Raw genomic sequence first — 12313 nt, 5'->3', positions numbered from 1 at the left:
GGGCAGGGGGGGAAGGGATGGGGATGGGCAGGGGGGGAAGGGATGGGGATGGGCAGGGGGGGAAGGGATGGGGATGGGCAGGGGGCTGCAGGCGGCGGTGCACGGGCCGCCTGCTCGTCACCCTCGGCCCCCGTGCTTGGAGCCAGGCGCGCGGGCATCGAGTTGTCGCTTCAACTCCTCTGTGCGACAGCTTTCACTGAGACCCAACACAGACCCCGAGCACAACGCCACACTGCTGTTGCTACTACTACAACAACAGCGCTCAATTCAAGAAGAGCGTGACACGCTCTCATCTGTTACAACCTTCACGAGTGATGTTTGTTGCTGGCCACTGGGCGTATTGAGCCCCCCCCCCAACCGTCAAAAAAACATTAAAACTCACCAAACAAAACAATCAAATCCGCTGAGCACATTTGAACCACGGTCTTGTGACAGACGGGGAATGTGGCGGCGATGGACGTGGAACGAAACGGCGAATCCCTCCCGCGATCACCCTGGAAAACCTCGGGGGGGGTCTCGGGGGTCTCGGGGGGGTCTCGGGGAGTCTCACGGCGTCAGCACTCGGCTGCCTTGATCCAAGCCTCAGTGCAAGCCCAGGGCGTACACACCATTGATATGCATGTACAGGACGTTGGACTTCTTTCGCACCGTACAGTAGCCAACCATTGGTGTGCGTGCGGTGGGGTAAAGTGTGGACACTCCCCGCCCCTGTCACGACACCAAGCCGACACGTGCCTGCCAAAGTACCCCCTAGAAGAGCTCCCCAGAGGGGCTCCCCAGAGAGGCTCCCCAGAGGGGCTCCCCCTAGTGGAGGCTTCTGCCACCGGTGCCGTTCCGGGCTGCGCCTGCACCGTCTGGAACTCGATATCAGCCGGGGGGGGGGGGGGGGAGGAACTCGGGGGGGGGGCAACTCGCGGTGGTTCAGCCACACGAGCGAACGCGGAGGGGCCGAAGTCTGCAACCCTCCGTGGCGACTCCCCGTCCACGTGACAGTCAGCTGGTGGTGATTCCTCGTGGCCCAGTGAGGCCACGTGACAGTCAGCTGGTGATGCCTCCTCGTGGCCCACGTGCTCGACCCCCCCGCACCCCACGGGATCCGCAGCCCGCGCTGGGCGCCGCGAAGCCTCAAGAGAAACGCTTCGCGGCGTTGATCGGTCTCCGTATGCAGGCGCTGCCCGCGTTGATCGATAGACGGCGTCTCTCTCCTGTGCCTCCATCGCCCACCCGTCCCGTCCGCTCTGAGCCCAAAGTCACAACGGCCCCACGCGGCACCTCCATCCTCGGCTCCCAAGGTCCCCATCCCGTCCCCCTGCGTGCCAGGCTCCCACGCTCCCGCAGCACGCGGCCGTGTAAGAAGCGAGCAGGGCGAGCGTGAGACCCAGCGCGTCTGCGTGGACGTGCCGCCGCCCGGCAGGAGGTGCGAGTCTCCCGTGAGCCCCGTCCTGGACGCGCGGCTCACGGCCGCGACTCTTTAATCGGGCGGCGGGCGGCTTGGAGCGAACGAACACGGTCGGCTCCGTTGGGGGTCACCCTCCGACGGTCAATCGGCGACTCCCTCGCGGCGACTGCCCGAGGCGGATTTACGACGCGGTGACGGCCGCTGGCTTAGCGCTGTCTTAGTCTAATCTCGTTTAAGGCCGAGTTGACCTAGAGGAGCACCTCATTTGGTGAAGATGCCAATTGCCGCAGTGTTCGCGCACGGTCAGCTATCCCGCCCACGTGGTCAGGATCTCAGTGGAGCGAAGTTGATTTTATTCTTCAGTCGCTTTCACGGTCATCGAAAGTGGGAGGAATTGCACGCGACAAAGACAAAGATCCCCCGTATAGGCATCAACAGACTGTTGGGGCAAGTGCTGTTAGCTACCAATTACAAAGACAAAGACTCCCTGTATAGCCTTAACAGACTGTGGGGGCAAGTACTGTTAGGGGTGGGTGGCCAGCACAACGCCTAGCCGCCTTTGTCTCTCTAGTGGCGATGTTTTTACACACCGCATCAGGTACTCATTTGAGGCTGAGTCGACCTAGGGGAGGCCCAGAACCGGTTTCAGATAATCGTCACCGGTGTTGGCCGTGTGCGGGAATCGAAGTCGGGTCGCCAGGTTCGTAGTGCAGCGTGTAGCGCTAATCGCTACACTCCACGCACAGACACAGAGACACAGACACACACAGACACACACAGACACACACAGACACACACAGACACACACGCCTACAGTCCTACTGCACTCAGGCACCATCTTCCCTTCGTGACCAATGCCAGGAGCGGTGACCGAACCCCGGTCACGCTTCCCCTTCGACGACCGAATCTGGAGAATGGAGCGACGAGAAAACGCGAACCCCACGCCGCCCCTCGCCGGGATCGCACTCCTGGCCCCGACCTCGCCGTGCGAGAGGTGAGCCGCCGGCCCCACAGAGAAACCTCCTCCTGTCAATCAGCGCTGTCAATCAGCGTGCTCCACACCGCGCTCCACACCGCGCTCCACACCGCGCTCCGTGTTGAACCACCGCATGCCACGTGCGGTTGTCTCCGCCTGCACCGATGGGCAACGAGGGACGGCCCAGAGTTCGAATGTGGTTACCAGTCTCAACGAGTGGACCACACCGTCACACCGTCACACCGTGACACCGTTGTGCGCGAGGCTACGGGTGTCTTTGCGAGTCTACGGATCTCCCTGCGAGTCTACGGATCTCCCTGTGAGTCTGCGTCTCAAACCGTGAACCGCAGTGACGCCACCGTCCCATTCCATAATTCGCCGGCAGACTTTCAGAGATTCACCACGTGGCTTCTCCCGAAGCCGTCCCCTGGCTCACTCGCCAACCTCGACACGGACCCAGGACGCGAGGAAGGGAGGGAGGGAGGGCGACGCTCACCTACGCGGCGGTCGTAGTTCCAGGCCGGGACGGTGTCGAGCTCGCGCAGCGTGGAGCGAGGCGGCAAGGGGAGGCGCAGCTGCACGGGCCCCGCGGCCTCCACCTCGGCGCCCTCCTCCGTGGCCAGGCGGAGGCGCGCCGCCGACACCGGCTTCAGCTCCACGTGGCTGCCGTTACCTTGGCGGGGCGCGGCGCCGTGCGGTCGCAGGTCGACGGGGAATGAAAAAAACAGACAATGTTGAGAGGGCGGTGCCCCGGGCTCTCCGAGTTCGCCCCGCTCGGAGCGGCCTCCGCTCCGCCGAGCTCCGGAGGGCGAATGGTCCGCTCTGCCACGTCGACCGAACGCGCGTACCCACATTTCACCCCATCGCCGCCGCCGCCGCACGCAACCTGGCGATCGACTAACTGTGGCGTGCCCATTTCTACCGCCGGGTGGACAGAGGCGGGAGGGATTTGAGAAGCTCGGGCCAACGTTTCAGCCGCCGCGCCGGAAGATCGGATCAAACCGTGACCTCCGCATTGCAAGTGCCGTACGCTCGCCGACACCATCGCTAAATATTCACGGAGGCAGCCGCCAACCCCAGACTGAACGTGTGCGATGCACGCCGCGGCACGGAGCGCGGTCTCTAGCCCTTACTCTCCACTCTGTCTCTCTGGCCTCTCTCTGCCTGCGTTAGCCCTGAAGAAGAGCCATTGCCTGAAATGTTGCGCATTAAAAAAAATTTTGCCTTTTGAAGGCCGCAGCGTTATTATTGACGAATGTGTTGCCAAACCGCCAAGTCCAGCGTGGGCTCCGCTTCAACATCCAAACTCGAGACATCCCACGGAGCGGGGATCCGCAAGAGACGCAGGCGGCCAGCGGCGGGCAGCAGCAGCAGCATCAGCAGCAGTTTGTTAAAGGCTACACGAGGGGGGGATGGGGGGGGTGCTTTGCCTTCTCTACCCGTGGCGTTGGCTTCGACTCCGAGCATGTGCGGGAAGCTGCGCAGCTCCCAGTCGGCGACGGCCACGGTGAGGAACGCCGAGAGCTGCCGGAGCGTCGCGTTCCCCGGCAGCTCCAGCGCCGCCACCGGCAGCTGCACGCTGGGCTGGAAGGCCGCGCCTGCACGCAGCAGCAGAAGCAGCAGCAGCAGAAGCAGCAGTAGAAGCAGTAGAAGCAGCAGCAGAAGCAGCAGTAGAAGCAGCAACACAACAACAATAACATCACACCATGATCATCATTACCAGCATCATCAACAACAGCATCGTCGTCATCATCATCACCATAGCTAAACACACATCAGTGTGTAGCTATTGTCAGTGTGTAGCTATTGTCAGTGTGTAGCTATTGTCAGTGTGTAGCTATCGGTTTCGTCGTCGCGGGCGACCAGCACCCACGGCTGGCGCGACGAGGGACCGGTGCGGCCGCCAAGACGTTGAGGTGGCCGGGATCTCCGCGTCGCTCGAGCAATGGGGCGCCGTGTACAGCAGGGGGGCCTCAGCTGCGCCACGACGAACCTCACGCAACCGCTCCGTGCGGGATCCTACCACTCGTCGGCATCGACGCGGAGCAGCTAAACACGAGGGTCTCCAGTACCGCGTGCGAGCGAGCAAACTGCTACGACTATAAACAATTTTTTACTTTACCAGGCAAGGCCCACTGAGAGAGATCTGGGCACAAACGATAGGTCAACGAAGTGGCTTATCGTCGTGTGGAAATTCATCACAGCCAAATACTCTAAACGCGCGTTTCTTAACAGAGGGAAAAACCAGAGGACCTGGAGAAAAATCCACGCGACCACGGGGAGAAACAAGGAAACTCCAAATATACAGCAGCAGGGGTCACGGTCGGGATCGAACCCACGACCTCCTGTATACCAGGCGAGGTAGTCAACACCTCCTAGCCCCCGCGGCACCCCACCGAGAGTGGACATCGCCAGCCCGCCTGCGGTGCCAGCCCATCTCCAGCGGCGGCCTCCGCAGAGCGTGATGCCGCCACTGCCGCACCGGTCACGTCCACCCGGGGCGCTCGTCAAACTTCCGGGGGCCGGCACCGCGACACGAAACCCAGGTTCACTTCAGGCTAATCTCGACGACCAAAGCGCTTTGCCATGTGACCACCGTGCCGATTAACGGCTTTAAAATCAGGAAAAATAACCGCACAAAGAAGGCAATTAGGAAACGCGTTTTCATTCCAATTCAAGAATTTTTCTTTTTTTTGGTGTGTGTACATCTGCGGTGAACTTAGCGGCCTCTAGTGGCGGCAGAGGTCAAAAATAATGGACACAAACACACGCATCAAAAATAATCGGTGCTTATGTACGAGATTATATGCACGAACCGCAACTCACAAGAATGAATATTGAGATCAGATAATCTCGACTCGGAGCGGTCCCCACGAGTCCGTCAACCAAAGGGATGGAGCCCCTCGGAGCGGACGGTGGATGGGGGGGGGACTACTCTAGGGGCAGGTCGCCGCGTCTCGACCGCGCGGCAGCGGCAACAGCAGCGGCAGCGGCGCGATCTCCTCGAGCGGAGGTCAAAAACCTCGGCGGCGAGGTGCGGTGCCGGTGGGGGCATTGACGGCGTTGGCCACGACGCCGTCATCACCTCGGTCCGCGTGTTCGAAGGATAATCGGGGAACGCCAAGCACATCGTGCGTTATTGCGCAACGAGCGCGGACGCGCTCGGAGCAACGCCAGCCGCGTCGTCCTGCCCGGTGCCCCTGCCGCTCTGCGAACGCGCGGGGAACGGACGTGAACCGCGCTTTAGCCGGCGCTTGCCGCGTACCCTTGGCCACGCCCGGTGCCGGCGAGCGAGACCCACTGCCGGGAGTGGGTCGGGCCGAGCTGGGTGCCACAGCGAGCGAGACGATCGCGCGGTCGCGCACGCACGGCGGGGAGATCGGCTGCTCGAGTCGACGGGCCGCTCTTTGTGGCAGATCACTCGGGGGCCCCAGAGCGACACAGACGACTTGTTCCCGCAACTATTTTCACGTTACCCGACTGGTGAAGTATTAGAACCGATAGCAATCGGCGGAGTGACCGATCATTACAGAAATCCGCGGGGACGTGGCGGAATTGTCCCACAGCCCTCTGCGTGATCCGGGGCGCATCGCGAATTCACTTCAACATCCGAACAGCTCCCACCCCGCGCCCCCCATGCAGGGGCACCAGGAATGTTTTTAGGAATCGCAAATTGGGGGACGGATTTCGAGAGTTCTGCTGTCCGGCTACAGACGCGAAGAACGACGGGGGACGGGCGGCACTTACTCTTCGTCTGTCCCGTCATGACGATCGTGTCATCGTACACGGTCAGCGACGCAGGCAGCTCCGGCAGCAGCTGGACGCTCAGCGACGAGAACACTGCACACGTGGGACACACGTGGGACACACGGGGACGCACGTGGGACACACGTGGAACACACGTGGGACACACGTGGGACACACGTGGGACACACGGGGGACACACGTGGGACACACGTGGGACACACGTGGGACACACGTGGGACACACGTGGGACACACGGGGACACACGTGGGACACACGGGGACACACGTGGGACACACGGGGACACACGTGGGACACACGGGGACACACGTGGGACGCACCAAGACAGCTGCGTATTAACACCACCAAATAATCCTGCGAAGACTAACATCAGTCGGCATCGACGCGACCAAAATCGAACCCGTCACCTCCAAGCTCCACAGTGAACATTCCATCCATTCACTGAAAAACACACAAGTAGAGGACTCCATGCCGTGTACACGAGATACACTTCGTAATCAGCTGATGCAGCTGCTATGGCGAGAGGTGGCGCAGCTTGGGGCGGCCATCATCTAGCAGTGGGTTGACCATGGCTGCTGCCGATGATGATACACACAACATACATAAAACATACATATAACATACATGTAACATACGCGTGCGTGTGTATTAGGTGACTGTGGCGCACGAATGGCGATGGTAAAATTCCGGGGATGATAAATCACTGGAGTAAAAAAATATAAAAATTGTCCCTGCGTAGTAAGTGTTATTTCCTAATTGCTTATGCCTCAAAAGTGCAGAAAATGGATATTATTCCCCACAAACTTTGCTTTTGTGACCAGGACAGTGATAGTTTGAAATTTACCTATTTTCAATGAGAAAACGTGGTGTGCATTTGTGTCTTTCCTTCACATAAAGTCCTGGTCACAAATCAAAGTTTGTGGGGAATAATAGCCATGTTCTATACTTTCGAGGCATACCCAATTATAAAATAACACTTACTACCCGGGAACGAAAAGTCGTGTTACAGAGTGTAACCACGGCGCGTTCGTGTCCGCACGCACATCCCCCGTGCTGCTCGCGACGATCACCTCGGGCCACACCAGGGCCCGGCTCGGCGGAGCGCGCGGCACCTGCGGCACCTGCGGCACCTGCGGCACCTGCGGCACCTGCGGCCGCCTCGTCCCAGGGTGCGGAGCGATGGACGGGGCCCCTCGGGGGGCCAGGCCGGCCGTTCTCAGGCCGCTCGGGGCGGTGCCGGTCGGCACAAGTGGCACCGCCACTGCCAACGCTACCGCGTGGGAGGTGATGGAGGGGGGGGGGGGGTGATGGAGAGCGGGGGGGGGTGATGGAGGGGCGGATGGAGGGGGGGGTGATGGAGAGCAGGGGGGGGGGTAATGGAGAGCGGGGAGGGGGATGGAGGGGGGGGTGATGGAGGGGGGGGTGATGGAGGGGGGGGGTGATGGAGAGGGGGGGGGTGCGGCAGCTCCGGATGTGAATGGGAGTCGTGCCGGAATGGATTTTCCGGATGAGCACCCGACTTCATTTGTTTTTAAAGCTCTTCGTGTTGGCAGACTCGTGGTGCCAGGGTCCCCGGCTCACAAAGACAAAGATCCCCCATGTAGCCTTTAACGGACTGCAAGCGAGCACCTGTGAAGGCCGGTACGGCACACGAGGGAGTGGGTGGCCGGCACCACGCCCGGCCGCCTTTGTCTCCCGAGTGGCGACGAATACACATCGCCCGGGTACTCATTTGAGGCCGAGTCGACCTAGGGGAGGCCCAAGACCCAGTTCAAACATTCACCACTGTTGCCGGTCGTGAGTGGGAACTGAACTCGGCTCGCCGGGTTCTTAGCGCGCCGCGCCACCGCTCCCCAAATGCGCGCGGACACGCGCACCGATCATTGCTCCGGCAGTGCGTGTGCTGCACGAACCTTGGGGCTGACACGGAGACGATGAACACGGCCCCTGCGCAAGGATGGCACTCGCATTCACGAAGCCTCTCATCGTCTAAACAAAATATCAACTTTCGCTCCGTGACGTTCCGTCTGGCGCAGGTGGTGCCGCAGCGGTTGACGCCAACGTGCCCAGCGAGCCGAGTTCACATCCCGGCCACGCCTCAAGTCAGCGCTGCCGAGCGATTTCTGAACCGGTCCATCGCACAAAACCTCTCCCCCTCGCCACATTCAACCAGCCCCGCACGGAGCGGCGTGTTCACGTTCGGTGCAACAACCCTCAGGGCCTGTGCCACGGCTGGGGCCTTCGTCCAGCAGTGGATCGCCGAACGGCTGTAACGGGTACACGTGGTGGTCCCTATCACAACAACCCGGGCTAAGAGAATGTGAATGTTCACCGTAACGCACCGCACACACCGCACACTGGACACAGCGACAGCGCGCGCCACATGGCGCACTGCAGGGGACACGCGTGGGTTGGCGATAGAGTGGAATGGGTGGTGGTGTCTGGTGGTGTCTGGTGGTGGTGTCTGGTGGTGGTGGTGTGTGGTGGTGGTGGTGTCTGGTGGTGGAGGTGTCTGGTGGTGGTGGTGTCTGGTGGTGGTGTCTGGTGGTGGTGTCTGGTGGTGGTGTCTGGTGGTGGTGGTGTCTGGTGGTGGTGGTGTCTGGTGGTGGTGTCTGGTGGTGGTGTCTGGTGGTGGTGTCTGGTGGTGGTGGTGTCTGGTGGTGGTGGTGTCTGGTGGTGGTGTCTGGTGGTGGTGTCTGGTGGTGGTGGTAGTGGTGGTGGTGGCGTCTGGTGGTGGTGGCGTCTGGTGGTGGTGGCGTCTGGTGGTGGTGGTGTCTGGTGGTGGTGTCTGGTGGTGGTGTCTGGTGGTGGTGGTAGTGGTGGTGGTGGCGTCTGGTGGTGGTGGCGTCTGGTGGTGGTGGTGTCTGGTGGTGGTGTCTGGTGGTGGTGGTAGTGGTGGTGGTGTCTGGTGGTGGTGGTGTCTGGTGGTGGTGGTGTCTGGTGGTGGTGGTGTCTGGTGGTGGTGGTGTCTGGTGGTGGTGGTGTCTGGTGGTGGTGGTGTCTGGTGGTGGTGTCTGGTGGTGGTGGTAGTGGTGGTGGTGGTGTCTGGTGGTGGTGGTGTCTGGTGGTGGTGTCTGGTGGTGGTGTCTGGTGGTGGTGGTAGTGGTGGTGGTGGCGTCTGGTGGTGGTGGTGTCTGGTGGTGGTGTCTGGTGGTGGTGTCTGGTGGTGGTGGTAGTGGTGGTGGTGGCGTCTGGTGGTGGTGGTAGTGGTGGTGGTGGCGTCTGGTGGTGGTGGTGGCGTCTGGTGGTGGTGTCTGGTGGTGGTGGTGTCTGGTGGTGGTGGTGTCTGGTGGTGGTGGTGTCTGGTGGTGGTGTCTGGTGGTGGTGTCTGGTGGTGGTGTCTGGTGGTGGTGGTAGTGGTGGTGGTGGCGTCTGGTGGTGGTGTCTGGTGGTGGTGGTGTCTGGTGGTGGTGGTGTCTGGTGGTGGTGGTGTCTGGTGGTGGTGTCTGGTGGTGGTGTCTGGTGGTGGTGGTAGTGGTGGTGGTGGCGTCTGGTGGTGGTGGCGTCTGGTGGTGGTGGCGTCTGGTGGTGGTGGTGTCTGGTGGTGGTGTCTGGTGGTGGTGTCTGGTGGTGGTGGTAGTGGTGGTGGTGGCGTCTGGTGGTGGTGGTGTCTGGTGGTGGTGTCTGGTGGTGGTGGTAGTGGTGGTGGTGGCGTCTGGTGGTGGTGGTAGTGGTGGTGGTGGCGTCTGGTGGTGGTGGCGTCTGGTGGTGGTGTCTGGTTGTGGTGGTGTCTGGTGGTGGTGGTGTCTGGTGGTGGTGGTGTCTGGTGGTGGTGGTGTCTGGTGGTGGTGTCTGGTGGTGGTGTCTGGTGGTGGTGGTAGTGGTGGTGGTGGCGTCTGGTGGTGGTGTCTGGTGGTGGTGGTGTCTGGTGGTGTCTGGTGGTGGTGGTGTCTGGTGGTGGTGTCTGGTGGTGGTGTCTGGTGGTGGTGGTAGTGGTGGTGGTGGCGTCTGGTGGTGGTGGCGTCTGGTGGTGGTGGCGTCTGGTGGTGGTGGCGTCTGGTGGTGGTGGCGTCTGGTGGTGGTGGTAGTGGTGGTGGTGGCGTCTGGTGGTGGTGGCGTCTGGTGGTGGTGGCGTCTGGTGGTGGTGGCGTCTGGTGGTGGTGGCGTCTGGTGGTGGTGGTGTCTGGTGGTGGTGTCTGGTGGTGGTGTCTGGTGGTGGTGGTAGTGGTGGTGGTGTCTGGTGGTGGTGGTGTCTGGTGGTGGTGGTGTCTGGTGGTGGTGTCTGGTGGTGGCGTCTGGTGGTGGTGGCGTCTGGTGGTGGTGGCGTCTGGTGGTGGTGGCGTCTGGTGGTGGTGGTGTCTGGTGGTGGTGGTGTCTGGTGGTGGTGTCTGGTGGTGGTGTCTGGTGGTGGTGTCTGGTGGTGGTGGTGTCTGGTGGTGGTGGTGTCTGGTGGTGGTGTCTGGTGGTGGTGTCTGGTGGTGGTGGTAGTGGTGGTGGTGGCGTCTGGTGGTGGTGGCGTCTGGTGGTGGTGGTGTCTGGTGGTGGTGGTGTCTGGTGGTGGTGGTAGTGGTGGTGGTGGCGTCTGGTGGTGGTGGCGTCTGGTGGTGGTGACGTCTGGTGGTGGTGGTAGTGGTGGTGGTGGCGTCTGGTGGTGGTGGTGTCTGGTGGTGGTGGCGTCTGGTGGTGGTGGTAGTGGTGGTGGTGGCGTCTGGTGGTGGTGGCGTCTGGTGGTGGTGACGTCTGGTGGTGGTGGTAGTGGTGGTGGTGGTGTCTGGTGGTGGTGGCGTCTGGTGGTGGTGGCGTCTGGTGGTGGTGGCGTCTGGTGGTGGTGGTAGTGGTGGTGGTGGCGTCTGGTGGTGGTGTGTGTCTGGTGGTGGTGGCGTCTGGTGGTGGTGGTAGTGGTGGTGGTGGCGTCTGGTGGTGGTGGTAGTGGTGGTGGTGGCGTCTGGTGGTGGTGTGTGTCTGGTGGTGGTGGTAGTGGTGGTGGTGGTGTCTGTAGGCTGGGACCCAGTGACGAGGGCTCCAGGCAGCCAGAGCCGACGTCGTCCCCAGTTCGGGGCTCTTCGTCAACAAGTTCCGGGCGAGACATTCAAGGTGTTCAGTCGGGAAGGAAGAGGCCAGTGGGCCACGAAGCGGCGACACAGACAGACCCATGCCATTGTCATCATTTGGGGATGCTGCTGCTGCGTTGGCAGTGGTGCTGAACCAACATAGAGCACACTCCCACACACTCCCACACGCTCCCGCACGAAGATCCGCATCATGCCCACATCTTAGGGACCTTGAGGGGGACATGGGCGCTCTTCTCGTGCCCCGTGCCACGAAGAAAGGGTCATTGCCCAAAACGTCGCCTCTTGCATGCTTCGTCTCTCCTGGTGGGGCCACACGGGGAGCTCTTACTGACGAACGTGTGGAGTCGTCTGTTTAGCATCACGCACACGACGCTCTCCGACAGCACGCCACGAGCGTTCATCGCACAGCGGCGACGGCTTCAACAACGCGAGCCGAGTTCTCGGCTAAGCGCAAGCAGCGATCGGATAGGGGAGATGTGAATTATTAATCAGATTTCATATCAGAAACAATTTGGTCGAGACGGGTTTGAATTGCCATCGTAAAACGCATCAACGGCGGAGTCGATTCATGGGGAGAAACGGAGCCACGGCGACTCGCGATCTACGTTCCACGTTCGACGACACGAGACACAAAACAAAATGAGCGTGACGGGCCGTGCAGTGGACTTGGAGAAGATGGAACTTGGAGAAGATGGGACTCGGAGAAGATGGGACTCGGAGAAGATGGGACTCGGAGAAGATGGGACTCGGAGAAGATGGGACTCGGAGAAGATGGGACTTGGAGAAGATGTACTTGGAGAAGATGTACTTGGAGAAGATGGGACTCGGAGAAGATGGGACTTGGAGAAGATGGGACTAGGAGAAGATGGGACTTGGAGAAGATGGGACTTGGAGAAGATGGGACTTGGAGAAGATGGGACTTGGAGAAGATGGGACTTGGAGAAGAGGCCCAAGGAAGGCCACACGAGTGGAGACATCCAAGCGGCAGTTACGAGACATTCGCCTTTACTCTTCACGGAGACACAGCAGCAGCAGCTGCAGCAGCTGCAGCAGCGGGGGTAGCAGCAGCAGCAGGAGGGGCAGCAGCAGCAGCAGCAGCAGCAGGACCGGCACACGGTGGTGTGGCGAGTGCGGGCGAGACGGCGGCAGGGCACCTGGGGG

At 61.2% G+C, this 12313-nt stretch overlaps 1 protein-coding gene across 1 annotated transcript in view; it reads right to left on the bottom strand.

The window, feature by feature from the left end:
- LOC144946217 (protein FAM171A1-like) overlaps window positions 1-12313 on the bottom strand; it is a 38517-nt gene that overhangs the window by 20295 nt on the left and 5909 nt on the right. Inside the window, exons 2-5 of the mRNA XM_078875116.1 lie at window positions 12307-12313; window positions 6123-6215; window positions 3815-3973; window positions 2872-3048 (exon numbers count right to left, since the gene is read on the bottom strand). The exon at window positions 12307-12313 is cut by the window's right edge and continues 224 nt beyond it. Coding sequence (XP_078731242.1) covers window positions 2872-3048; window positions 3815-3973; window positions 6123-6215; window positions 12307-12313 — 436 coding nt within the window. The remainder of the gene's footprint in view (window positions 1-2871; window positions 3049-3814; window positions 3974-6122; window positions 6216-12306) is intronic.

Source organism: Lampetra fluviatilis, chromosome 1, assembly GCF_964198595.1.
Source record: "Lampetra fluviatilis chromosome 1, kcLamFluv1.1, whole genome shotgun sequence".
Lineage (NCBI taxonomy): Eukaryota > Metazoa > Chordata > Hyperoartia > Petromyzontiformes > Petromyzontidae > Lampetra > Lampetra fluviatilis.
The sequence above is the reverse complement of the archived record's forward strand: the minus strand, read 5'-3'. Positions and strand labels throughout refer to the sequence as shown.